At 42.5% G+C, this 27,970-nt stretch overlaps 2 protein-coding genes and 1 long non-coding RNA gene across 8 annotated transcripts; 2 read left to right on the plus strand and 1 right to left on the minus strand.

Annotated features, from left to right (window-relative positions):
* The first annotated feature begins 27 nt into the window (after positions 1 to 27).
* On the plus strand, positions 28 to 8,780 carry dlst (dihydrolipoamide S-succinyltransferase). The gene is made up of 15 exons (XM_076979293.1): positions 28 to 213; positions 2,446 to 2,479; positions 2,611 to 2,650; positions 2,754 to 2,815; positions 3,688 to 3,762; positions 3,855 to 3,910; positions 4,063 to 4,171; positions 4,387 to 4,548; positions 4,847 to 4,923; positions 5,070 to 5,167; positions 6,145 to 6,275; positions 6,765 to 6,838; positions 7,136 to 7,219; positions 7,697 to 7,864; positions 7,975 to 8,780. Exons 1-15 carry the CDS (start codon positions 151 to 153, stop codon positions 8,107 to 8,109), a joined length of 1,368 nt encoding a protein of 455 aa, XP_076835408.1. The 5' UTR covers positions 28 to 150; the 3' UTR covers positions 8,110 to 8,780.
* rps6kl1 (ribosomal protein S6 kinase-like 1) lies at positions 8,400 to 20,829 on the minus strand. Of its 6 annotated transcripts, none has more exons than XM_076979286.1 (12): positions 18,338 to 20,829; positions 16,753 to 16,850; positions 16,263 to 16,575; positions 15,866 to 15,990; positions 14,065 to 14,157; positions 13,115 to 13,162; positions 12,519 to 12,651; positions 11,056 to 12,360; positions 10,632 to 10,721; positions 10,406 to 10,488; positions 9,996 to 10,091; positions 8,400 to 9,856 (listed from the first exon to the last, which is right to left on the minus strand). In XM_076979286.1, the coding sequence occupies exons 3-12, from the start codon at positions 16,396 to 16,398 to the stop codon at positions 9,746 to 9,748; spliced, it is 2,220 nt and encodes a 739-aa protein (XP_076835401.1). In that variant the 5' UTR covers positions 16,399 to 16,575; positions 16,753 to 16,850; positions 18,338 to 20,829; the 3' UTR covers positions 8,400 to 9,745. The 6 variants fall into 6 exon arrangements, with proteins under 6 accessions (XP_076835401.1, XP_076835405.1, XP_076835403.1 ...); XM_076979290.1 differs by lacking the exon at positions 18,338 to 20,829 and adding an exon at positions 17,753 to 18,148 and having other exon boundaries at positions 9,996 to 10,144; XM_076979288.1 differs by lacking the exon at positions 18,338 to 20,829 and adding an exon at positions 17,753 to 18,147 and having other exon boundaries at positions 16,263 to 16,572.
* A 4,854-nt stretch (positions 20,830 to 25,683) lies between these two features.
* On the plus strand, positions 25,684 to 27,285 carry LOC143480380 (uncharacterized). Its single transcript, XR_013121824.1, has 3 exons — positions 25,684 to 25,752; positions 26,609 to 26,696; positions 26,800 to 27,285. It is a non-coding gene; the product is annotated as an uncharacterized LOC143480380 (long non-coding RNA).
* Positions 27,286 to 27,970: the final 685 nt, after the last annotated feature.

Raw genomic sequence — 27,970 nt, forward strand, 5'->3', positions numbered from 1 at the left:
ACCGCGTTGGTTCATCCCAGCATGCTTCCGTTTTCTCGAGGCGCTTCCTGCTTTTTCGTTCGGCTTGGGGAAGGAAGGTCCTTCTGTGGGATCTGTCGGTGGAAGAAGGGGCTTCAAATCGGGCGCAGATCGCTGTCAGTACCAGCCGACATGTTGTCCCACTCCCGGTGTCTCACTCGGTCGTTCGGTCGCTCGATCTCTGCCCTTCGGCAGGTACGTAGGCAGCTCTCGCGCCGCGTCTCGTGCCCCGTCTCGCGCTGCCCGAGCCGTCACGCCAGCTCGGCTCGCGCGCTACGATACGAGACTGGGCCGCAGCACTACGACCGTTACGCCATTGCTAGGCCTCACTACAAACCAAGGACAGAACGTCCCTGGTTCGCCTCCCGACGCTGACTTTGTGGCCAGCTGCCCTTTAGTTACAACCGTACGGTGTTTGTTATAAGAGTGTCCCTTATTCAGTTGGCGGAAACGACCGTTACTGGTCTGTTTCTAGTCAGCCATAGCGCCGGGAGCGCGAGACTTGCCGTGAGGTCATTTGAAGAATTGTGTGGGGTGCTAACCACTAGCTAGCTGCTCTCGGCATTAGCGGCCACTTAACCTGCCCGCGAGTCCCGTGTATGTACAGGGAAGGACGGACGTATTAAGCGGCACTGTAATTTGACAAGCTAACTTAAGTGTGACCCTATAATGTCTTGTGTTAAGTCCTTCAAATGTGATGCCATATTGTCAAAGCTAAGCCGTAGCTTGGTGATGAAGCGCGAGGCGACGTTAGCTGGGTAGCTCGTTAGCCAGCTAGCTCGCTTTTTAAAGTAGCCCCTGTACGTTAAGCTACATTAAAATGTGCTGTGTGAATTATGTTGAAGTTTAAAGTCCAAATAAAGCTGCATTATGTTTAGTGTAAATTTGATATGTGTGTATTTCGGGTCCATTCTGGTAGGCCTACATATCAAAGTTCCCCTTCATTCACCTTTCTGACATTTTGAGCATTTACGCAATCTCGGACACATGTGTTTTAAACTCCTGCAGTATGTGTCTGGTAATGGAAGGATACTGTCATTGTAATTTGGTCCATTCACAGTTTGGCTGTCAACTTCAGTGTCCTTTTAATTGAGTGACCACTTCTAAATACACCCATTTGGCTACCCAATCAGTATGGCCAACAAACCTGTGCTGCCAATTAAAATACTATTTCTCTAGCATTTTTTGTATTGGATTCATAATAGTTACTTGGACTCTTATGACAGCGTTGCTTTATCAGATGTCTCGTCTCAAGGCTAGAATAATGCCTTGGCAGGTGGATAGTAGATTTGTGATCTGATCTATAAGCTCGTTTGGTATCTCATCCTTCTTGGTTACATCAGCCTTTGTTCATGAAGTTAGTACTTTACTCATAAATAATGCATTTTAGCAGGCAGAAGCATAGGTGAAACTTTTGACTGAATGAAAATTGTATTTCTAACTAGAGGGTTTGTGTGTTTACTGCTGGGGTTACCTCACTCTGCTCAAGTGGCTGAGAACTTGTTAGTGGAGAGGGATATATATAGCATAATTGACCTACTTTCCCAAAGTTCAAAGTACATATGCCTCCCTCTGAACTGCTGTTTGTTTGTTTTTTGTTGCATCAAACTCATTACATTTTGTTGAATAAATGAAAGCATTTTTGTTCATTATTATGTTCAGCATATTGCTGCAAGATAATGACAAAAGTATTTCAGCTAAATCTGCAAACTATAGAGATTCTAGCTTAGTTGAAATTCTGCCGGTATTCAAATCAATATGATTAGTTGTTGATAAATTTTTATTATGGGTGTTCTCAAGGTCACTGATTAATTGTAACACTAGTTTGTTTTTCAGTAGGCTATAGATCTCACTTGTCACTGAAGAGAGCAAAGTTGACCAGATAAGTAGTATATAGAAGACCTGTGTAGATAAGCTTTTTTCTTTAAGTTTCATATCTTCTTCTTTTTTTGCAGCATCAGCTGTTTTTAAAATAATGTTAAGCCCATTACTGTTCAAGTGCTCAGTCACTGGAAATAAACCAGATTTTGCTGCTTCAGAGGTAGCTAACAGAGAGGGAACGGTCCCACGCTGGATTTGCTTCTGCCACATGTAAACTGGCATGTTGTATGTTTTGCAAAATTGTGTGGGCAGTGTTTGGGTGGGAAGTTTTTGCTTTCCCCGTGCTGGAAACGAATCTACGTCTTTCCATAGGATATAATGGTGTTGAGTGAAATTTGTTCTGCCGCTCACCCTTGAGTGGTTGATGAGTGGTCAGTGCAGATTATTTGACAGTTGTAGTTAGTACCTTTGCTAAGACGTTATTACTTCAGTTTCCGTTACATCTTTAATCTACTGCTCTGCTAGAAATGTTTAACATGGACCTTAAATACATTTTTGTTGTTGCTTGGTTGGTTTTTTTAAAGCAATGTTTTATGTCCTTTATAGGGTAACAGTGTATTAGCAAGGCGAGCTGCTTCAGGTGAGTTTCTGAGTGCTGTACATTAAACGTTCACCATAATTCAGGATGCATATGTAGACGTGGAGTTTTACAAACACAGTGTTTGCAAGTGAATCCCTTATGAAGTCTTCTTGGGTTTGTGTGCCTTCCAGGCATATCTGCTTCCCCGTGCCTCTCCATTAGGAACAGTCCGTAAGTATAGCTTCTTTTACTTAGAATATTGACCATTGCAAATTGTGAGTGTACCTTATCTCCAATTCTGTTATTTCACATTACTTTGTACACTGTGTTGTAGGAATTGTGACAGCAGGCCCAGCATCTTTCAAATCAGATACTTCAAGACCACCGCTGTCCACAGTATGTTGCTGCTTATGCATTGCACATAATGGTATTACCTAGACCAATATTTCAGCTGGAAACGGACTAAGAATATTGGGGAGATGAAGGAAGAAAGTGGAGCATTATTACAGAGGGTGCATACTTTCAAATTGTGCCGTGTTCAACATTGTCTGTTTGTGTTTATCATGACAGTATTATGTAAGTTTTGTGTGAAAAATTCATTCTGATTATTTGTATATAATTATTTTTCTTGTAAATTGTCTGTCCTCCAAAAATGTTTATTCTTGTCAATGAGAATTTATGAAACTGTTTGTTGTTCTTTAAGTGACTATTTTCTAATTTTGTGTACTCTTGACACTTAATGTGTCTAATGGTCTGTAAGGTTAAAAAAAGTTTAAGTTTTGTTTCTGACAAACCTAAAATATAAATTGTATATTTATATTTAGTCACTGCATGGATAAGCCTCCTGTCTGATTTGGCCAAGTTGAAGCCATCTACACTTTCATTTACTAAGCATACCAAGTACTACTAAGTACACTAAATTGCCACTCATAAGTCAGGTGTTGTTACCTAATAGATCAATATCAATCTCGGTTTTTAATAATTATTGTAGTTTATTATTTGGGTGATTTGGCCTTTTGTTACCTTTAATTCCTACAAATGAGAGTGGTTCAGATACCTGGCCTATTTTTGAACAGCTTACATTAAAATGGTTATTTCCACTGCTCTTAGCCCTGCTTTAGTTTTGCTTTTCTGCAGGCCTCTGAATAATTATGTAGATACATCCCACCCATTTCAGACTCTGGTAGTCTTGAGTTTAATTACCTTTTACTGTATGGGAATATTTTGCAATGTGAGTACAATGTTTGTTTTATGTTCTTCTATTGCAGAAAATGAAGTTATTACAGTCAAAACACCAGCGTTTGCTGAGTCTGTCACAGAGGGGGATGTAAGGTGGGAGAAAGGTATAAATGTTTTTGTTTGCAAAAACTTGAAAAATTGATGGTTGCTTTAAGCATGCTTTAAATGAGTTATTACCATTTTTCTTGTCTCCTAGCTGTTGGAGACCGAGTCACAGAGGATGAGGTGATTTGTGAAATTGAGACTGATAAGGTGAGGAAGAAATGGCTTTGTTTTAGTTTTCAGCAGTATCATGAAAACAATTACGGATGGCGAAAGATTTCAGCGGACGATCTCTCGGTGTTCCCGCCGAAGGTCCGTGCCAGGTGTTGCACTATGACATACTTTGTCGTGTGTGCGTACAGACATCTGTCCAGGTGCCCTCCCCTGCTGCTGGAGTCATCGAGGAGCTTCTCGTTCCTGATGGAGGCAAAGTGGAGGGAGGAACTCCTCTTTTCAAGCTAAGAAAAGGAGGTCAGTACATGAGGACAAGGAAATGTTCATCATAGTTTTAGCAGGTCTCCTAATTAATAACTTGGTTCAATCTAAAACGTGTGTGATGTGCTTATCTTACCAGAAAAGTAAGTAGAGTTAAGAAAATGAGGAAACAAACAACAAAACCCACAAGCGAAGTACTGAGACGTGTGTGTGTGAAGTTGTCTCGCCCTGTGGTTTCTCACTCTCCTCAGATGGCCCTGCTAAAGCAACCGCTGCACCTCCTTCAGCCGCGCAGACAGCAGCAGCGCCTCCCCCTCCTCCTACCCCCCCTACCCCTGCTGCAGTGGGACCCATCCCCACCACCATGCCCTCTGTGCCACCAGTGCCCACGCAGCCCATTGCCTCCAAGCCTGGTGAGTGAGCGAAGAGATGCAGGCTGATCTTCACAAGAGCGTCTCCCTTAACCCTGCTGAGATACCTCACACCTCCCACATTTCACTTTCTCGTAAAATCTAGTTAAAAAAATATGTGCAATTAAGCCAAAGTTGTTGAATCATATAATTAAAGATATTGACAGGTTTGGATCTTTGTCAGGTCTACTGATTGCAACATTTCAGTTCTGTTTAATCAAATGAGGAATAAACATTTTGATTAAATGCCTTGTATCGGGGTAGCTGAAAAGTGGGCCTTTATTTTGGTATTTTTCTGAAGTTTCAGCCATCAAACCCACTGCAGCTCCTCCTACTGCCATGGACGCTGTAGCAAAGGGAGGCCGATCGGAGCACAGGGTGAGTGAGCTCGGGACACGCGGGTCGCTCCCCACCACTGCACACGCTCACTGGCGCGCTATTGACCGTACAGCAAAACTGAGGGCTTCAGTTACATTTGACTTTATAAACCACTACAAATGTTTCCTGTTGTCTTTGCACTGCAGGTTAAGATGAACCGTATGAGGTTGAGGATCGCTCAGAGGCTCAAGGAGGCTCAGAACACGTGTGCCATGTTGACAACTTTCAACGAGGTGGACATGAGGTCAGATTTACTCCCAGTCCTGCGTTTGTCAATAATGCGGACAGAAGTTTTTGTAACGGTGCACTGACCATCCTTCTCGTTTCCCAAACCTGATTAGAACCTCAGCAATGCTAACTCAAATGGTTATAGATTGGAATCTGTCCTACAGGAAGAGCTTTTGGAAACCTGATGCCCACTTAAAGCATGGAATGTAAATATTTGGTACTAATGTCGGTAAAAACAAAGATAAGATTTAGGTAAAACATGGTTTATTAATTTACAAGGAAACGTTAATGTCCTCAGCCTACCTCCCTCGCTCCAGAAGATGACACTTTGAGGATTTCTCCATGGCGCAAATGGGTGGTGTCGGCTTTCGGGTGCTCAGGGGTTTCGTGCGCCTGCAAATCTAGTTGGCATTGATGGGATGGAGGAAGACTCCGCAGGCCAGAGTTAGTCTGGAGGAGAAGGAACCCACCCGGTCAGGGGCCAAGAGCATCTGGCCGCCTTTCCCCCGAGAGCGGCCCTCGGGGAGCACGCCGCCTGCACTGTTATGGGCTTTTATGACAAGCCAATAAGATTTGAGGGGGTTTGGAAAATGAAGATTTTTATCTCGTCTTCTCTCCTTTCTCGGAGAGTGTGTGTCTTGGGACGGTGCTAATTCCGTTAGCGGAGAAACCCTAGAGCCTGAGCGCAGTTGGAGACAGGAAAACAGACAATTAAAAAAGAGCTGTGCAAGTGCCCCATTTTTATCATCCACTCAGAGTACTGTCAATACCCCTGTATGACTTCAAGGTTGTAGTTTCTAGAGGAAACGCAGCATCTCTGCCAACAGCAACCAGTGAGCTGTAATCAAAACTCTGTATCTTGATAAATCTTCCTCAAAGAAAATGTTCATTCGTATTGCTAATAAATTGTAAGCGCTAATGTTAAATGTTTGGCACTTTGTCCAGTCGTCTTCCGTGCTCATTTCGTCCTCTCTCTCTCATCCCTGCATTTAGCAACATCGCGGAGATGCGTAAGGTGCACAAAGACCCTTTCCTGAAGAAACACGGCATCAAGCTGGGCTTCATGTCTGCGTTCGTGAAAGCCGCTGCGCACGCTTTAGTAGACCAGCCAGCTGTGAACGCTGGTACGGCCCCTGCCCCACTCCTGATTTTGATCACCACTTCAGACTCGACTCGTAGCAAGTGTGTGTGTGGTTATGGTGGTCGTGCATTCTGAGTCTAAGATCACGATTTTACAGGCTACCTGTATCCCCTACTTCCTTCAGAACCACACAGGCCTGGCCTACATAGACTACCCACAGCTAAACTACATTTTAAGTGTAGCACTGCAGCTAAAAATGCCAGCAGTTTATCGCTCATTAGTATCCGATCTGTTTTCTTGAATGTAGCAGTTGCCAAACCTGTTAAGTGTTGATGTCTTTGCGTGGAAAGATCACTTATCATCTACGGTCACCTACAGTTGCACTATACCAAGTGACTGGAATCGGCCTAATCCTGCTAGGAAGTCCGAATATCGCAAACTGTTTCTAAGTCATTGTGGAACTTAAAACGATGACTAGATGATTAGATACTGAAATAATCAGGGATATTGTTGTTACCATTCATTTTTGTAGTTATCGATGATACAACCAAAGAGATTGTGTACCGGGATTACGTGGATATCAGTGTTGCAGTAGCAACACCAAAGGTAAACTCTATAACCAGCCTCTCTATCTTCAAATCAATCATATAAAAACAGGACACGTTGCGTCTAATGGCATGAAGTGTCAGGTTAATAAGTGCATGTACGAATGAATGAATGTGATAGTGATGCATTTATAACCCCTTTAATATAATTGACTCGTAGGTCAGTGTGGGACCCTTAGTTGCTATCTTACAGAGAACTGTATAGTGTTTGTCTTTTTAGAGGGTTCTGGAGAAGTAAAAATGCCATGTAACCTAAACCTACATCATCTCGGTGTGATTTCTCCTGGTTTCCTCTCAGGGACTAGTGGTGCCAGTAATCAGAGGAGTGGAGGGGATGGACTTTGCAGACATTGAAAAGGCAATCCACGAGCTGGGAGAAAAGGTACCAGTCTTCCTCTCTTCAGAAGCTGAGCGTTTCACATGCAACATAGCGTGTCTTTGCTAGATATCCTCCATTTTTATATCCCTGTACTCTTGGTGTGCGTTGCCCCATCGGCTAAGACTGAACTGAGTACATGTTGAGTGCACAGGCAGAACACGCCCAGTTGACTCCAGCATGGGCTGTAAATGGAACAACTAACCAGAAGTGTTTGGTTTTTTTTTAAGTTATATGACCTAAATTAATGGTGGTTATTTTTTGTTAAGCATGGCAAGTGAAGGGGGTTGGAAATTAGACCACCTACCTTCAGAAAAGCGAGTTCTGAAAAACAAGTGGTTTAGCCCTCAGTGTCTCTACCCTTTAGGAATGGAATGTTACACATTTTTGTATCACTGATATTTCTGTGTATTGAGTGCACATGTAAGGTGCACGTGCGGTTTGGAATTCGGCCGCTGTCTGAAGGAAGGTTTTGTTGCACAGGCTCGCAAGAACGAGCTGGCGGTGGAAGACATGGATGGGGGAACGTTCACCATCAGTAATGGCGGCGTGTTCGGGTCCCTCTTTGGCACGCCCATCATCAACCCTCCACAGTCGGCCATTTTGGGCATGCATGGCATCTTTGACAGGCCAGTGGCCGTCGGGGGCAAGGTGAGCGATGGTGTCATGACGTGGCGTCCCTTAGTGGTTCGCATTCTCAGTTTCTCCCATTAGTGATTCTCCTGCTCAACTCCGCCTTCTCTCCCCTTCTCCATCTGCAGGTGGAGGTCAGGCCTATGATGTACGTGGCGCTGACCTACGACCATCGACTGATTGATGGCAGAGAGGCTGTGACTTTCCTCCGGAAGATCAAGTCTGTGGTGGAGGACCCCAGGGTGCTACTTCTGGACATGTGAGATGGGATCCTCAACAGACACACACACACACGGACGACTGACTCCTTCAAAATACAAAACGAGTTCTCATCTCGCTCTGAGTGCATACTACCAACCAATGTTCCTTACCCCATATGATTTAACTAGGGAAAGAGCATTTTACTATTTGAAAATTGGAAGATTCATTCACTTGAAAGCAAAAGAAGAAAACTAGACTTAAAAATTGCATGGGCTATACCAATGGAAAGATATTGTAATATGTTCAGCTGGAGGGTTTTTTTTTTTTTTTTTTTTTTTTTTTTGCACAAAAGTTCAATTTTCAATTATCTATAATTAATTTAAAAATATTTGTCCATTTGCCTTGTCTCAATGGCAAAACAAGCAGTTATACAGTGTATGGTATGTTTTCATATTCTCTATGTAAAAAGAGAACTTTAAGAAGTTGTAATCCATCAAATAAACATCAAACCAGAAACACCATGTTACATTGTATAAAATATCTCAAGGTAGTTTTTTTTTTATGTTTTGTACACACTTTGGTAAATACATAAAAATTTGCAGTATGCTCGTCCCCCAACAATTCTGAGATCATTTTCATCCAACATCCAAGGAATGACATGTTTATGCTGTGTAAAGAAAAAAATATTTAAAAAGGAAAGGCTTTTAAAGTAAAAATAAACTAAAGAAAATTACTGCTTTGTCCTGTTGTAATGTCAATGTGCATGATGCACACACTCGACTCGGATTAATGGGGGGGGGGGGGGGGGTGTGGTTTGTCAAGACAGACACAACTGGTATAGCACAGCTCTGCACTGGGGAATATGAAAGTAAAAATTAATCAAACCAGTGTCTCATGTGTGACTTTACCAGCTAGTCAGGATGTGGTTCATCTCTACATGTGCTGAGGGGGCTTTGTGGTAATTTCTACCTTACTTCAGGACTTTTTAAATATATGTGAAGGAATTAACTTTAATACTTCACTCTTCGATCAGCCGTTAAACTGAATGTTTGCCTTGCAATGGTCAGAAGAGAATCACCCTTATGTCACATGAAAAATTAGCTAATGCATTCAGTGGAGTAAGAACGTTTAATATTTGAGGCAGACCTGACAGCAAAAGTAGAGCTATTTTATTAATTTACCTATTGCAAACTACATGAGTTTATCCAAAATATTCATGATAAATGAATTTGCATTACAGTTCATACTTGGAAAATATGGTCAAATGCACTGGTTGTATTGGTAATATTGCATGTTGCTCGTATGTCTTTCAGAAGTGCAATAATATTTTAATGCCCAAGATGTACAGTCACACAGCAAGTACCCATTACTGTTACTGTAAAGTAGCCTGCATTTCAGTTAGTTTAATTAAGAATCACACAGATCTGAAGACATAAGCATCCCTTTAATGCTGTGGACATTCTGAATTCCTTCAATATATTATGGATGACTTCCAATAAAATTTACATTGATGTGGTATTAAGCTGATGATGCAGGAGACTGGCAGGGGATCAATGCTCTTTATGTTGTCCACCACCAGGTGGAGCTAGAGCTGTATCCATGAGGCCAGTCTTCACACAGAGCACTGGTCAAAGTTGCTCCAGCAATGTCCAATGTTTTGACTGTGGCCAAATACCTCATTAGGCTTTTTAGGTCTTGTTAGCTACCCAGAGTGTGCCAAGGAACGGAATTAAAGAAGGGGTGACACTTGATGTCACTCACACCTCCGCCTCCGGACCCCAGGCGATAGCCGGCGTCGTACTGCAGAAGCTGTGGCACAGAAACAGGACATGCAGGGAGGTCAGCGGCCTATGAACCACAACGTGCCCCTGCTTTCTGCTTCCCAGGTAAATGAGGAACCGTTTCCCTGCTTTGGAAGAAGTGGGCGGAGTTGCGTCTGAGCGGTTACCTCAGTGAGCAGGGATGAGGCGGCAGCACTCAGGTGGTCTGGGATGAGGAGCTGTGTGTGCGCTTGCACTCCTGCAGGGTGGCACTGCCACAGAGGCTGGCACCACAGAAAACAGGGCAAGTGGACTTAAGCAACTTTGTCTCTATGCTCTGAATAAACATGGAAAGGAAAATGACCAGGGTCCTTTAGCACCCAGCAAGGTCATAAGTGAATATCCAGCTCTCTGTAGTTGGAGATCAGGGTAAAAACTTCACAGTAAACAAACACTAAACGTCTGTGCTACAGTCCACCTGACTGATCACATCCATAGGCCACTTTATTGCTGATTTAGTACTGAATTAAAGTTTTACAAAGTAGTAATTTCATACTTTAAAGTTATTTTACTTTCAAAAACCAGAGACTTTACTCACCATTCCAGTAAGAAGTTCAAACAGTAATGCCCCCAAACTCCACCAGTCACAGGCTTCTGTGATTTTGGAGACTCCCCCAATTTCTGCTCCCGAAATAAACATATTACTGAGGTGTAATTATATATCTTTTAATAATATAGGTCTATAATGTATATAAACTATGCATATGACATGTTAAATTAGCCTTACAGTTATGGCCGTTTTCCTTGTTCATGTGCATACTTGCCTGGGGCACAGTACATTTGTTCCACAGCCTTATGGTTGATTTCAGACTGAACCTCTGTCCACTGTCCAAAGTATGTCAGACACACCTTTCCTGTTGAGAATAAATCTCATTTGGTTATTTGGCTTTTTTTCCCTCAAATGATGCCTCACAAAACTAGCATATCTTAAGTACTGTACACTGTTAGGGATTCAGTGCCGAGTCTTTAAGATCAGGGATTTTCATCTCCAGGCCCGTGGAGCTGCTGCCATGGACAGAATGAAGTTTTGGCTGTGCCCTTCCTTTGGGTCACAAAGACGTAATAATTGGCTGATGAAATCAGGACTGGAGATGAGAAACCTTGATTAAGAGAAAAATGCTAAAAATCTAAATATATCTTCACATCTAGGCCTAGTTTTCTTTTTATAAAATGTAGTGATACACTCACCATTGCCAGTAAGCAGGATGTTCCTGGGGTTGAGATCCTGACAGATGATACCTTGCTCATGAAGGCTCTCAAGGGCCAGTAGGATCTGTGCACCCCATATTCGTACCTGCCTCTCTGGGAGACCCCATCGGCCCTGATGGAACTTGCCATTGAAGCCCCTGGTCCCAGGTCGGGGCACATGACCGCAACTGTCAGCATGTACAAGCTGCTCCTCAGCCTGTCTCACTTGTCTGAACTGTCCATGTAAGGAGCCACTAGTGTTTGCTGCAGGACTGGAGAGAAGGCTAAGAAATTCCCAGCTCTCTCTTCCACCCTCCACAGCCTCTCTCTGCACCTCCTTTGCATTTTTACTTGTACTGTTCAACTGTGGAGCCATGCTCACAAAATCTAAGGGCAAACCTACAGGAGTTAAACATTTGTATTCCAGTGGAGAAACCATGGCTGGTTGAGATTTTCCTGAGCTCAAGCTCACAACAAAGTGAGAGTTCTCAGAATCAGCCACGCTTTGGGAGTCACATATGGTATGGGTATGAATAAGGTCCTTTTGAGTTTGGCTCTGCAGGGGTAAATGTAGAGTGTTGGGAACTATACGCACTTTCTGTGTGAGGACGTTTACAGTGCTACAGAGGATTGGCTGTGTGGCTTCACCAAACAAGGAGCGCAGAGTGATCTGAGGTACACCGTTGATCCCAAGAATATCTGAATTAGACTCTGTGGCTGTTAAACTCTTTTGGTCCTGAGTGGGTTTAGCAGCATTCCAGGCTCTGTCAAAGTCTAAGTTGGAGTCGACCCGCTCAATGCGAACGTCATTTCCTAAAAGGTCAGTGGTCACGCTGAGTGGATCTCGAGTATCCACTATCACACAGGGATGAACGGGAAGTGGAAAATTATCCTGAGATGCAAGACAGTCATGGTGACCATTGGCTGGGACACCAGAAAGAGAATCTATCTTTATTGCACAGGAATTTGGAGATTGTTCTTGCTGAAGCTCAACCTGTCCTAGTCTGGAGTTCTGCAGACACCCGGTTTCCTCGCAGTAGGAGTGGGTTCCACAGCTCTCAAGCTGACATCGAATCTCATTCCAAGAAGCCGGTGAATCTGGGTCAGAACTTTCAGAATTCTGCCTTCCGAGAAGTGTGTCTGTGCCACGACTGTCCTCTCCGTTAAGTTGTGCGAGCTGGCTCAGAGTGGGGGACGTGTAGCTGGTCCTCAGTTGGATTCTGTGCTCCTTGGAGCTGAAGCATTCTGGATGTTCTTTTGCCATCTTGCTCCTGACTCTGTGCAGTTTGGAGAAGAGCCTACCTCCTAAAGAGTGACAAACGTAATCCCTGTTGGTGCTTGAACACAGGTTAATCCAGTGTTTTGCCTAATTAAGCCCCTCCAAAATTACCTGTGTCTCATTAATAGCAGACTCTATGAATCAACATGGCTTCTTTTTGAGCATGACACTGAATGAGACTCACCTTGAACATGTTCTAGATGCAAGAAGACAGAGTCTTCACTGACGTAATACCTCAGAAGCTTCACCATGAAAGGAACACCCTGAGGGATAATGGTGGGTCGTTCCCGCCTCTCCCAGCTGGACTTAGGCAAGCTCTAGAGGCAACAGTAAATGATGCATGTGAATATATACGTGACTGTCTTACAATATCATACTGTTTAAAATCATTTATCACTGATTAAGTCCAAAAAAACCTTAATAATTAATGATTAGTTAATGACTCGGTGCACTACTAAAACATATCAGTGAATAATGCAAGAATAATAAATGAATAATTTTAGAAGATAATTAAAATCAACACCTTAATAAAAATAAAAAAATCTATTTCCAAACATGCAGTTACTGGCAACATGCAAAATATTGTTTCTGGTTGGAGAAAGATAAGATGCTTTAGAATAAGAGGTCCAAGAGCTTTTAACTGGATCAATGTTTACAGCTTTGTGGGTTGAGAGGAGACCTGACCGTATTCCCATCAATGTTATCAGCCTTCTGGCCAGGCAGACACACAGCGCTACTAGAGTTGTAGGGTTAGCACATGACTGCTGGCTAAGCACATACCTTAATAACAAACATCTCCTTGCTAATCAGGTTTTGAACAGTCAGAACCTAAGAACAGGAGCACAATACAGCTTTAGGATATCAAGTATGACACCCCTGGACAGTGTTTCATTTACACACACACACACACACACACACACACACACACACACACACACACACACACAAAACATAAAAACAAAGGGGTAAATTATTTTCTAAAGCAAACTTTAAAATGTTCAAAACTTGTTCAGACTAAAAACAATCTGCACTTGTTGAATAGATCTGTACAAATGTTGTATTTAAAAAAGATTTATGGTGTGTTTAACTTTCAGTCCCAGTGTACGTCCATGGTGCCTATGATGTATGTGACCAGTGGTCCCTGACTATAACTGGCAACGTGCTAAACGAGAAGGCACACGAATGTCAGACTTATGCCCCACTCGTTGTGTACAGGTAGTCAGTCCTCAGCACAGCCACACACAGCACTCTCCTCCAAACATGTTTATAGTCTGACAGGGTCATGTGACCTGCACTTTAAAAGACGCAGGTGCTGCATACCTAATGTAATATGAATTCCCCGTGGCCAAGGCCACTTTCAGAGAAACGGGGGAGACTGAAACCACATAATGAAACAAATGATGATGCTTCATTTGCTGCCATTCAAGCATCACACATTCCAGTGTATTACAGTGACTCACTCTGATCGTAAAATTAGTTTAGGTTGCACTTCAAAAGGCTGCAGTGATCATTTGTAAACAGTCCTGCAGCTCACAAGACCGCAGTCTCATCACTTCAGCAGCGTCACTTCTGTTTTTCTTCACAAAGCTTCCACAAAACATTATTTTTAGAAAAGAACGTTTAATTTCCATGCTTCATTTCATGCCACAGCACACACCTGGCACACAGGCAGTGCAAAAGAGAAGTACCCTTAGGCCAGAGACAAAAGGAAGGAGCATCGCTATCCTTACCTTATCAATAACCCCCACGACTTTACACACCTCCAGATCCTCCACTGGCGAACTCAGATGTCTGATGGACCTAAATCTTAGGCTGCTGTATCCCTGTGGGTCAAAAATATCACTGTTACAGAATAAAAGCTGTCATAGCTTACAGAAGACCTCAAAGCCATCACCCTTCCTTAACAGCTCCAAAAAGCCACAGACACCTGAACATTACACACGTGGCAGAAGCTCTGGTCTAGACTGAGTTGCATATTTACCAATATGACAGCACATGTGCTCCCTAGGACTTGACCCCGTGACCTCAGTGTTATTAGAACAATCCTCCACCTGCTCTACCAGGTGAGCTACAGGAGTTTGCAAAACATGCAAGAGCCAAGAGTCGAAGTAATCGATCAATCTGGACCTTGTAAGGTGAAGGAGGGAGGTTTGTGCTACTGCTTTGTGCCTTAAATCCAAAGAGGAAGAGATGGGCACCTCAGACCTGGTACTTTGCAGGAATTTCTTAATGAATCATGCACAGTGTGTACGAATATTCTAGGTAGGTGTGGAAATTTTTGTTAGTTTAACTAATTCAAAGTGTATGAACAAAATGAAAATCTATATCAAATAAATCTGGTGCACTTGAGATTTTGTAGGATTATATTCATATGTATGATTAACCAATTAAACGAAACACGTGATAATGATCATATGTGGGTTGAAACACAGCCATTAACAGAAACTGCTGTGTAGGAGGCTTTAGACTGGGTGAGGAACAGCCAATCTCTACTACAAAGGTTGTGGGAGACTTCATGTCACAGGTCACACACCATGGCAAGACAGCACAGCAACAGGACACCTGGTAGTTATACTGCATCAGCAAGGTCTCTCCTAGGCAAAGGTTTCAAAGCAGTCTGAGGTCTCAAGATGTGCTTTACAAGCTCTTTTGAAGAAGAACCGAACAGGGCTGAGAACTGCAGACGCCAGCCAAGGAAACGGAGTGCAGCAGATGAAAGACACGCGCTCGCTTCCCTTCGAAAGTGGGAGATGTCAGCAGCGCCATCTAGCAGAACCCAGAGTGACCCAGGTGCATCCATCTTCTGTGCAGAGAAGTCCAGCCAAAAGTAGTCTTCATGGAAGAATTACAGCCAAAAAGACGTGTCTTTGATGAGGAAACAGGGCCAAGCGACTCAACTGCACAAGAAAACATAGGAGGGTGCAGAAACGAAGCAGGTGCTTTGGAATGAGGAGTTATATTTTGAAATATTTGGCTGTAACAGAAGGCAGTTTGTTTGCCAAATGGCTGGACCGCAGTACAATAATGAATGTCTTCAGGCAACAGATAAGCATGGTGGAAGTTCCTTAAGTCTGCAGCTGCATTTCACCAAAGGGAGTTGACTTGTTCATGATTAATGGTGTCCTCCATGCTGAGAAATACAGGCAGCTTTGTATCCATCATGCAGTACCATCAGGAAGGCGTCTGATTGGCTCCAAATGTATTCTTTGTTTTTTTAGCAGGACAATGACTCCAAACATGCAGCCAATGTCATTAAGAACCATCTTCAGCATACAAAAAGAACAAGGAGCCCTGGGAGTGGGAACCCCAGAAGATCTGTGGTTGGTTCTCCAAGATGTTGGGAAACAATCGGCTTGTTGAGTTACTGCAAAAAGTGGGCTAGTGTACCTACAAGAATTGATGTTTTGAAGGCAAATGATGATCACACCAAATACTTATTTGATTTAGATTTTTTTGTTGTTCAAAAACATTTGCACAGTAAAGCATATATAACTGTGCTTGCATGTTATATAACAGACATCCATCTCTTACCCCTAACTGTGTGGAGCCTTTGCTGAGGTTATTCTGTAGATGAGAGTTGAAAATCTCCTCTGCTCTCTTCAGATACTGAGCGGTCTTCCTCTTCACAGCCTCCCGTCTCTCTTTATTTGGATCCACTAAAAGATTGAGAAGAACGCTTCACATCTTCATCCTCTCCTCGTGTTCATCACTCATAATGAAACTAGCTAAAAACAATTAAGTATGTCAAATGGCCACTGCTGACCAATTCTGTATTTTGTTAACTGACAAACTAAAATATTCACTCTTCTATTTTTTAAGCATTCTTACTTTTCAGCATTGTTTTCACACCTCCATAAAACTTTTGCACAGTACTGTATGATCACACTATCCAAAGGACTGACAACAGCAAAGTGAACCGTGCTACCACCTTGAACTCCATTCAGCAGCAGATCCACACCATTCTTGTAGTAGCTGAACGCGGCCTCGTAGTCCTCATTGACCTCCCTGTCCAGGGCCATGCGGATCTGTTTGGCTGCGTCCACCAAATAGTCTCGTTTAGCCATGTCCACCCTGAAGTCCTGACCGGAGCAAGAGCCCACTGAATGGAGAGCAGTATATGTAGATAGGGACGTGTGCTTAGGAACAGCCACATGTCTGGGACGGGGTCACTCCTCCACAGGCCTCCTCATAGCCCACTACGCCACAGGTGTCCTCTCGTCCCTCTCCCTCCAACCACACTGCTGTCGTGATTAAAGTCAATTATATTACATTATAATACATTACAACTAATTCTCTCACACAGACAAAACAAAGGCACAAATGTTAATCGCATCAGCTAAAAATGAAGGTTTCTGTCTCTGCATTTTTTTCAACTGGGTTATTAAAACCACAGTCAGTAAAGTACATGAATGTCTCACCTTTGCCCTGGAGTTCCATCACAAACGTAAGGCTGAAGTGAAGCTACCTAATTCATCTCTCTGATCTTCTCCAGCAATCCAAGACTCAGGTCCTCCACCTTTGAGGCAACAGAACAAAAGAAAATTGTGCTCCCAACACCAGTGTGGATGGTGTCACTGCGGTAATGCAGATCAGAAATCAGCAGTGGAATTAGGAGGGTGCTGTATAACTCAAATCTTGTCAGACTGTCAAAATGTTTAAAATTTACACTGTCAGGAAGAAACAATGGCTTATGGGAGGCATTTTTATACAAAACCTTCAGTGGGAACCTTTTTAAACGTTTGTTTTTTAAAAACAAACAAAAAATACATACTGGTCGAGTATTCAAAGCCATTTTTACAACACATCCCCAGCTCCCCACAAAATGATCAATTATTTAAAATTGAGAGCTAGATTACTTTTGAAGCCTGTATGTAACATACGGAATGCCAATTTATACCGTAGGCCTCATTTCCAAAGACGATGAAGCCAGCCATAACTTTTCAACAGATATAACACCAATTTCCCCGATTCCCTGCACTATCGATCTGGGGTACACGAATACCTTTTGAGGAGCATTACTGTAACAATCAATGTGCAGCCTACACGGTTAGATGACTAATTTAGCTCATGGCAGGTTCTGAGCGAGATATAATGACCTGTATGCCTCGTGACCCTGTCCAACTCATGTGCACATCCTCCAGCGTCTCCAAACGGGAGGCGACTGCGATAATGCAGCCTGCACAACCGTCAAACACATCCAGCATAACACGCTCGCCCATCCCGCACGAGCGCAAAACAGCACACCACTAGCTAACGTTAGCCAAGTTACGTATTTCCTACGGAGAGGAAAACCGCATCCGTTCCTTTTTTTAGGCAGCTAGCCATATTTCAATCTTGTATATTCAATGCATCGGTATCGAAACTTTCAGTGACGGAGTGAGAGATAAAGACCAGGAGGGAGCGTAGCTTTCCTTTTACCTAAGCTGAGATTTCCATGCCCTCAACGACGCTCCCCTGCAACACTGGCCGATGTCTACGGGAGGCTCGCGCAGATGTCACGGACTGGGGAAGCGACCAGCACGCGCCCTGCTGGATACTGGTGACGTCACCCACCATCCCTTAGCTGCGCTTTAGCGTCCCTGATTGTAGTTTTTACTACAATCAAATTTTGCCTCATACCCTTTTAGTTTCAACTATGGAAAACACATATGCATCCTATTTTTTAATGATTTTAACCCTGATTTAACACCCCCTGTTCTCTATGTGTGTTTTTGAAACAAAAAAAAGGGAAAAGGAGTAAAGAGGTTACAATAAAGGACAATGGTCCAAGGGGGGCGTTCAGACATCCTGTAGACAAATTTAAGCAGGTTGCATTAATAATGACTGAAATAATAATAATAATAATAATAATAATAATAATAATAATAATAATAATAATAATAATAATACAAATGACTTCACATATGATTAAAACAATCACACCTGAAGGCAAGATCCATCCACTTAAAGAACAGCAAGAAAGTGTGAGTAGTGTAATGGTATAGAATATCAGAGGTACAGGACCTTAATGGAGTAGGTAATTGCTGCATTTGCAGACACCAGCTGGGTCCAGGAAGCTCTAGACCAGATAGAAAAGGGGTGGGGCTAAGAGGATAGTGGGTTGGGGGGTGTCAGGTTACATAAACTGCAGCTTAAGCCAGCAGAGAATCACATCTCATGTCTCATTGTTTCTGAAAACACTCCATCTTAATGAAGAGTCTAGCATAGAAAAAGTATGTTCAAGTACACATTAAAACCTACAAAAAATTACAATATAACAATTAATGTACATTTTTATTCTTAATTTACACTGAGTGGTTTATTCAATAACTTGCCAGATCGTGTTCCAATTAATGGAGTCCAGAGTGTCTGCTGGATGTAATCATTAATCTATCATTTTAATTAATTGTTTTTTTTTTTTTTTTTTTTTTTTTACAGTGCTCTTTTGTAGCAAATCAGATAGTGGTTAGAAACTCTTGAACTTTACATTGTATGACAATGTAACAAATAATTTTTATATGTTCATTTAATGTTGTTAGATAATGTATATATTTTGTTTTATTTTTTATTTAATCTTACTACAACACTTTCAATCTTCTGTATGCCCTTACATACTGAAAAATTGACAAATAAAGCTGACTTAAGTATAGAAGATCTCTATGTGGGTGCCTACAGATCTTGTAGCATAAAGGATGCCACTGATCATGAAGGCATTAGTCACAGACTGTTTGAATATGGTTACCACGTGCAATAAAATTATTATTATACAATGTAATTATTACCCGTGCCCTGCCCATGCCTTTAGAGGTCATGTATTTTGCTTGTCTCATGATCAGTCTGTAGTAGTCTGCAGAAACATTAATTATTCTTAACTGTCTGTCAGAATAAGCATAGTACCAGTACGTCTGCTCAGGAGTTTTTTTTCCTCCCATCCCCCATATACAGTGGGTTGCAAAAGTATTCATACCCCTTGAACTTTTCCATATTTTGTCACATTACAACCACAAACATAAATATATTTCACTGGAATTTAATGTGAAAGACCAACACAAAGTGGTATACAATTGTGAAGTGGAAGGAAAATTATACATGAATCAAAACATTTTTTACAAATAAAAAACTAATAAGTGCGACGTGCAAAAGTATTCAGCCCCATTTTCCCTGAGTGCAACCAATTGCATTCAGAAGTTGCCTGATGACTGCTAATGACTCAAAAGGGTCCACCTGTGTGTAATCTAAACTCAGTACAAATACAGCTGCTCCGTGACGGCCTCAGATGTTGGTTAAGAGAATATTGGGGAGCAAACAGCATCATGAAGTCCAAAGAACACACCAGACAGGTTAGGAATACGGTTTTGGTGAAGTTTAAAGCAGGCTTAGGTTATAAAAAGATTTCCCAAGCTTTGAACATCTCACGGAGCACTGTTCAATCCATCATCCGGAAATGGAAAGAGTATGGCACCACAGTAAACCTGCCAAGACAAGGCCGTCCACCTAAACTTACAGGCCAAACAAGGAGATCACTGATCAGAGAGGCAGCCAAGAGGCCCATGGTGACTCTGGATGAAATGCAGAGAGCCACAGCTCAGGTGGGGGAACTGTCCACAGGACAACAATTAGTCGTGCACTACACAAATGTGGTCTTTATGGAAGAGTGGCAAGGAGAAAGCCATTGTTAAAAGAAAACCATAAGAAGTCCCGTTTGCAGTTTGCCAGAAGCCAAAGAAGGTGCTTTGGTCAGACGAGACCAAAATTGAACTTTTTGGTCACAATGCAAAACGCTATGTGTGGCGGAGAAATAACACTGCACATCACTCTGAAAACACCATCCCCACTGTCAAATATGATGGTGCCAGCATCATGCTCTGGGGGTGCTTCTCTTCAGCAGGGACCGGGAAGTTGGTCAAAGTTGATGGGAAGATGGATGGAGCCAAATACAGGGCAATCTTGGAAGAAAACCTGTTGGAGTCAGCAAAAGATTTGAGACTGGGGCGGAGGTTCACCTTCCAGCAGGACAACGACCCTAAACATAAAGCCAGAGCTACAATGGAGTGGTTAAAAAAAAAAAATATTCATGTGTTAGAATGGCCCAGTCAAAGTCCAGACCTAAACCCAATTGAGAATTTGTGGCAAGATCTCAAAACTGCTGTTCACAAACGCTCTCCATCCAATCTGACTGAGCTTGAGCTGTTTTGCAAGGAGGAATGGGCAAGAATTTCAGTCACTAGATGTGCAAAGCTGGTGGAGACATACCCTAAAAGACTTGCAGCTGTAATTGCAGCAAAAGGTGGCTCCACAAAGTATTGACTCAGGGGGGCTGAATAATTTTGCACATCGCACTTTTCAGTTTTTTATTTGTAAAAAGACAGAGAATCATGTTCATGGTGAAAACTGGACTGCACAGATCTCAGGTCAGGCTCTAGTTAGTGGAAGCTTGCATGTCTAACTTGCTGCTATGGTCCAGACTGTCTGTTCGTCAATTGTATACCACTTTGTGTTGGTCTTTCACATTAAATTCCAGTTAGGCCTGTGTTGAAAAAATCGATTTTCCGATTCAGGATCGATTCGCATATGATGATCTGATTATCGATTCGTATGTCCAAAGATCGATTTTTTAGTAATCTTTTACCCCCGCCTCGTCACTGAATTCACGCAGGCGTGCTCGGTCTAACTAACTGTAAAACAACATGGCGTCGGACAGTGCCGGTAACGACGATAGTCAAATCAGAAATCTAAAAGCAGAAGGACAGTTTATCCAGTGTCAGTGACTATTTACAGTTAGTCCATGTCACTGACAGTTTACCCAGTGTTTTTACAGTTTAAAAAAGTTTAAAATGTTCTTGTAACGTTGGGCGCAAGGCGATGGACGAGACAGAATCCTTTGCACTTTCCAAATCGTTACATTTATTACATTTACCGAAGCGCAGACAGCGCACATAAAACACGTTTACATAGAACATGTGTGACTCAAACAACGACGAGCACAGGACACCGCGCGAACACACAAACCCCACGCGACGAGACGAGCCACAGGTGAGACGGATTATCACAAGACGCACCCGCACCCACGGAGATACGCAGACGAGTAGACGCAGACAACGTTAACACACGCCCAACAGTGAGGGGTCGGGGACCGTAACATGACAGTTCTGTTCTTATATTCGCACAAAATACAGGTTTACATTTTATACTTTCAGTTTATTAAGTGTGAGCACTTTTAAAATAAAAATGCATTTGGTAGCAACAGCTTTTGGGTGAATTCTTAATTATTTCAATCATAATAATAATGCACTGGTTAGTGTCCCAGTAGGAGTCCACTGTTGCAGATATAGACACCTCAAAGATGTCCTCTGTTTATTGTCCTGGATTACCTTTCTTGAAGGTAGATTTATGATGACCCTTTTCACCAGTCTTCCAGCCATCAGTAACTACCAACTACCAGTAACTATTTGCTGATTAATATCGATATAATACTAGTTTTAACATGTTGCTTCTGTACATAGTCAGGAAACAGCTCAAATACATTTTTAATAACACTAAACCCCGAATTGGATTGAATCGGATCGAATCGATTAAATCGGATTAAATCGAAATAAATCGATTCTTAATCTTCAGAATCGGAATCGGATCGATTCTTGGAATTTGAATCGATACCCAGCCCTAATTCCAGTGAAATATATTTATGTTTGTGGTTGTAATGTGACAAAATATGGAAAAGTTCAAGGGGTATGAATACTTTTGCAACCCACTGTATGTACAGGGTTGCCAACTCTCACGCATTGAGCGTGAGACACATGCATTTGACCGTCTTCACACGCTCTCATGCCACACTTCCGATATCTCACGCTGAAAAAATCTGATCCACATCTATGATTCAATGAGTTACTAGTTCGCTCTGGCGCCAACCACCGGCAATCGATAGATCGCGATATAACACTTAATATGTGTCCATTTTATGTTCGACACCCCCCCCCCCCCATGTCAACAACTTACGTTCGCCATGCCACCCCCCGTCAACAATTTACACTCGCCACCTCCTCCAGGTTCAAATCTCACTCTAAGCAATCTTTAAAAGTTGCCAACCCTGTATGTAGTTCGAGGCCAGATTAGCATTCAACTGGCTAACTACAGGTTTGCCCATTTTAGAATATCTGCATGCTTGCAGGAACCTTAGAAGAAAAGCAAAACCAGGCAATATTGTAATGTCCACCAATGGGCAGCTTTTAGGGGTGGAATCTACAGGCCTCCCAGCAGGCCCCTTGGTGAGTTCCCCCCGTTTCCCTGGATGTGTGTTGTATGCGTATTATTATTCCCCCCTCCCCTTTCCCCCTTAGAGTCAGTGTGGTTTTGCCACTTGTTGATGTTATTAGCATACTGCTAATAAAATAGCATTGAGCTAAACATTGGTGTCAGAAACGGGATTGTCCAGATTGCGAATATCAGCAATTGTTGAATGAAAGTCCAGGACCTTACAGTTTGAGAAGCAGAGAAAGAAAGAAGATGGGCAAACTGGGCCACCTGACCACTGTTGCCAACTCCTCAGTAAGGAAAGTCGCTATTGGTTGTCCTAAAAGTCGCTAGAAGTCGCTAAATGACGTCATCACCTAATTTGCATAATACTTGTTTTTGAAGCTGTAAAGGAATAACGTTGGGAGAGAAGAAAATGAGTAAAAACACCCTAAATATGTTAGAACTACAAATGAACAACATCCGTTGTCTTTGAAACAGGCAGTCACTTCTCTAAAGAACTACATGACTTTAATGCTTTGTATAAATAATATTTACATCAATTACATAAATAGTTTTTTTGCTGTGTTGTTAAATGTTAGTATAAGAGTAGCAGTTAGCAGGAACTAGTTGGCATAGAAATCAACCTTACAATACAGGCAGTATGCCCGTGTATTATCTCCAATACATGGCTTCAGCCAGCCTTTAAATTCAGGATTTGATTCCCACTCTTTCCTGTATTTTTGAGAATAGATTTTAGAGTGAGACATGATGAGCAAGTTAGCTAGATGTTAAGCTTTCACAGAGACGCACATACTGTGGAGAGTTAGCTAAATGTTTAAGCAGATGTTTAGCATTCACAGAGATGCACTGTGGATGAGTCGAGTGACCGGCTACGTGGTGAATGAAGTGAAGAATGACTGAGACTGTGAGTTAAATTCAGTGATTTCTTTTCGTGTCTCACATATTTACATCCCCCATCGGCGGCAGCTTTGGGCATGCGCAGTTCATTTGCAGTGTAGACGTGGAGCGGTGAGGGTCTGCTCTGAGTGTGAGACTGCACTGAGTGTTGTGGGGCTCACGGCAGCACCCGACGGGGCTCACGGCCCAGAGGACAGCAACTAAAGTGCGTGTTTGTTCAGAGTCTCCAAAAGTCTCCAATAACACCACAAAAAGTCGCTAGATTTGTCGCTAGTCGCTTTTTATTACAAAAAGTCGCTAAAGGGTCTGAAAAGTCGCTAAATATAGCGACAAAGTCGCTAAGTTGGCAACACTGCACCTGACAGCGCAAGCGCGACAAGAAACCGCCGTGAGAGAGAGTGTGTCACACCCTAGACGTCGGATTGGCTACCATGTATGTCAATCAAAATACAACCTTCAGTGCTAATGGATGATAGCCTGTCATTCATCCACTACTTTTTTAATGTCATGCGATCTACCCACACTTCCTTCGCAAAATCCCGGATGATTTTGAAATTCCCCCCAGACAGGTCTCAAAAGTAGGACATGGCCGGGAAAAAGAGGACGTCTGGTCACCCTAAAATGCACGGATTGTTTGCTGGCGATGCAAGAAGCAGGGGCATAGAACTGCCCACTGCCAAGAACCCGATCCGGCAGGAAACAACGGGGCTGCCCAATAGGGGACTGGCAGTCCCACAGGACCTCGCCCCCTGAGAGAAGAGCTGACATGCGTTTTAGGTTGTGGGTGAACTGTCGAGTGAACGGCTACAGGTCAGAGCGCTACTAGACATTGGGTCTCCCGTCTCACTACTGTGTTCTACCAGGCCATCACTCTGGGGATGAAAGGTCTTCCGGACGTTCAGCTTCCTGCAAACCTCGGCCATAACAGCAGACTCAAAATTTTGAACTTGGTCACTATGTAACTCCTCAGGGAGCCCAAACCGACAGAAAAACTCGTTAACTAATGCAGTCGCTACAGTCGTAGTACAGTGAGTCCCCGCTTATCGACAGGTCTGGTTAACGATGGACCAGAGTTACGACTGACTTTTTTTTTATTTTGTGCGATGCGCAGAGGAGTAGTGGCAGCACAATGTGGAGTGTTGTATACGATAAGCTGAGGCAGCGCAGTCTCCACCGCAGCCCATCTCGGCAACGTGATCGCTCTTTCTCACGCTGTACGCACGCACGAGAACTGTACTCTGATCAGGTATAGCATAAGCCTTTGGCCACTTAGTAAAATAGTCCATAGCTACTAGAATAAAATGGTTACCTGTGTCTGACACAGGAAAGGAACCCAGGATGTCCATGGCCACTCTCTCCATAGGTGCGCTGAAGCAGAGCGTCTGCAGGGGGGCTCGTGAACGTGGCTGTGGCCCCTTCTTTGCTGTGATCGCAACAGTGGACGAATAGCAATCGGCCTCTTTACCATCATACAATTGTGCGAGCACTTCTCTGATACCGGAGTTGCTCACGTCAGTATCTACAATGAATTCCATGGCCGTTCGGGGGAAAGCCAGTCTCACTCCAAGCGAACGTCAAAATCTCACTCCAAGCGAACGTCAAAAGTTGGCAACCCTGTAATATGCCAACTCGAAGACCATGTCTTTAGCTTTTTTGTATTATCAGGTTGATGCTAGTTTCAGGATGGAGGAATTTATACAGTTACCTGCAGAGCCGGAGTAGCTAATCGGGAGATTCGGGAGGATTCCCGATGGGCCGGCTCATATCAATCTCTAGTTTGGGCCGATTGAGAGGAAAAAATTATTTTGGGCCGGATTTGGGCATGAAACTCCCGGGCTGAAAAAGGGGTCCACTCCGGCCCTGGTTACCTGTAAACATATAGTAAACATAACACAAAGGGTATGGTGTCGATAAGAGAGTAGAGTGTATTGTGACTGTGAAATCAAATCCTTAATCTTCAAGAAACTGCTTTAAACTGTTTTCCTGTTGTCTGTTGTCAATCTGTTGTCTTATTGATGTGTGAAATAATTCATTACATGTAACTCACTCAGCTGATATCACTTGTCTTATTTTGTATATTTACCATTCTGTTGCAGATTGTGTTAAAGGACTCCAAGCCTGTGATTTTGACCCACTGTCAGTGCTCTTGTGTTGCTGGAACAGTTTTATGTAACCATGCTGTTGCTTCACTGTTCCAGACAGCACATTATTCCCAGCTGAGAATACATGCAGTTCCTCCTGTCCGTAGCTGCACAGATAAGGAGCAGGCTTGGCACAAACCTTGAACAATGGTATACCTGTTTGAAAACTTTTTGAATAGTGAAGTTTTAAGTAATATTACCTTATTTACAGTGTTGGGAACATTACTTAAAAAAAGTAATTAGTTATAGTTACTCACTAGTTAGTAACTGAATTACTCTATAATAAAAGTAACTCGTTACCAGGGAAAGTAACTATTTGCATTACAGTAAAAAAAGTTATATGCCAATGAATAAGGACTTTTTGAATAAGCAGTTTTCACAGTCAGTTGAAATGAGTAGATCAGAAAGGTGTTTAACTTTTGATATTTATTGCACATCAACAGACCAGTGCAGGATAAAATCCTTTAAAATCCCAAATCTTTGTAAAAAAAAAAATAAAAATAAAAAAAGCAAAAGTAAACAGTTACACTATATAAAGTGCATCTATCAAATTAAATTAAATTCTCTCAACCTGAGACAACTGGTTTGTTCACAACAGAAGTAAACTTAACAATAAAACCTCTATTCTTAATTAAATAAATCAAATTGTGTCGCTGGTGTGATTCGGCACACGTGTAAAAACACTGGCTCTGATTGGCTACCATAACGCTGGCTTAGCCAATTGCTTACTGACATCTTAAGTGAAACGGGTGTTACACCGAGAACTGTGACCTATCGAGATCTGTTACTCCTCACTAGCCTGGGCAGTGGTCCGCTCCCTTTACTGTTAGTATATCAATATATAGTAACGCACCGCTTTTAATGACCAGTAACGTCAACGGCGTTGTAACGACAGGAAAAGTAATTAATTATATTATCCCGTTACTAACAAAATGACGCCGTTACCTAACGCCGTTATTCGCAACACTGCTTATTTACATGTTTTTGTTTATTTTTATATTGCCAGGGAATAAAACCAGGACCTTTATGGCAAGTATGGAAAGTATGGCAAGTATGGCAAGGCCTGAAGAGAGGAAAGTGGCTGAGGGAGTGAGGTAAGATATAAAACATATATCATTTTAATTCTGACTTTGAATTTCAGTAAAATATACACAGATTATGCTTGGTAAAATTTGTTTTGTTTTGTGTTTTGCGCAGGAGCACAGTCTTCAAAGCTGTGACTGGGGATCTGCCTAGTGTTTCAGTGCTTCAAATGGCAGATGTATATGCTGGTTTCAAGAAGGATGTTGCACCAATGATTACAACAATGGACATGTCCCCCGGTATTCCATTGGTTGACTCAGCCTTTGGTGAAGTTCAAGCAGGTAGTGTGCTTTCTTATTAGCAGCCAGCAAAGAAATCCCCGCACATAAGGATGCTCCACCTCCACCACTTTTGCCATTGAAGGACTACCATCTTGAGCAATCTCAGTGCACATTTGTACCCATTGAGCAGGAGATGTTACACCTAATTTCATTGGCAGTAACACCTGAGATCGCTAACCACATTGAGAAGGCAACAAGGTCACAGAGTTCATCCCGAGAGTGGCATGAACTACGGAAGCCATGCGTAACAGCTTCACGCTTCAGAGAGATTTGCCATGTCAGGGGGTGGAGTTCAGCAGAAAATCTGGCTGAAAAATTTTTGAAGGGCCTTCACCAGACAGCTGACATGAGAAGGGGGCTGGAAATGTTGGCTGCTGCTGTGGAAGAGTACTGTGGCTTGAGAAATGTGAACTTCTCACCTTGTGGTTTTCTTGTACACCCAGATGCTCCTTGGTTGGGGGCCTCTCCTGATGGTCTCATTTAAGATCCCAGAGAGTACCCACCTTATGGCCTTGTAGAGATCAAATGCCCAAATATCAGGAGTTATGTTGACTGCACTTACCTTGGTGCTATGAATGGCACCCTTGCCCTGAAGCACCAGCATGCCTATTACTGGCAAATTCAGGGACAGCTGTTGATCTCAGGGCTGAAATGGTGTGACTTTGTGGTTTATACACATGATGACATATTCATTGAGCGAATTCACATTGATACATCAATTTTATATTTTTTTACATTTATCTACACAAGTGTCTTTCTTAAAAGATGTGTTGATATAATGGCTCATTTGTAGATACACCACCTATGCCCAGAATTGAGGACGTCCCAGTAAGGTTTTTCCCCCCTATTGGTAGGCTTAATTACTTATTAAAAATTGTTATATTGTTAAGTAATCCTGTTTCGTTAAATACTTACCTGGTTTTGTATGACACAATGTCATGTTTTTGTTGTTCATTAGGCAATAATTGTTTGTGTTTATTTTGTTGCCTCTTAGTTCATTAACA

This window comes from Brachyhypopomus gauderio, chromosome 17 (assembly GCF_052324685.1).
Source record: "Brachyhypopomus gauderio isolate BG-103 chromosome 17, BGAUD_0.2, whole genome shotgun sequence".
NCBI lineage: Eukaryota > Metazoa > Chordata > Actinopteri > Gymnotiformes > Hypopomidae > Brachyhypopomus > Brachyhypopomus gauderio.

What these genes read in the sequence shown, in the direction of transcription:
- rps6kl1 (XM_076979286.1), bottom strand. Translation starts at nt 16,398, where the DNA reads ATGGCTAAACGAGACTATTTGGTGGACGCAGCCAAACAGATCCGCATG. An exon ending in AGGAGATGTTTGTTATTAAG is followed by an intron (nt 12,652 to 13,114) that starts GTATGTGCTTAG and finishes TGTTGCCTCTAG; the next exon opens with AGCTTGCCTAAGTCCAGCTG. An exon ending in ACAAATGTACTGTGCCCCAG is followed by an intron (nt 10,489 to 10,631) that starts GCAAGTATGCAC and finishes TTTCGGGAGCAG; the next exon opens with AAATTGGGGGAGTCTCCAAA.
- dlst (XM_076979293.1), top strand. Translation starts at nt 151, where the DNA reads ATGTTGTCCCACTCCCGGTGTCTCACTCGGTCGTTCGGTCGCTCGATC. An exon ending in CCAGCCAGCTGTGAACGCTG is followed by an intron (nt 6,276 to 6,764) that starts GTACGGCCCCTG and finishes TCATTTTTGTAG; the next exon opens with TTATCGATGATACAACCAAA. An exon ending in TCCACGAGCTGGGAGAAAAG is followed by an intron (nt 7,220 to 7,696) that starts GTACCAGTCTTC and finishes TTTGTTGCACAG; the next exon opens with GCTCGCAAGAACGAGCTGGC.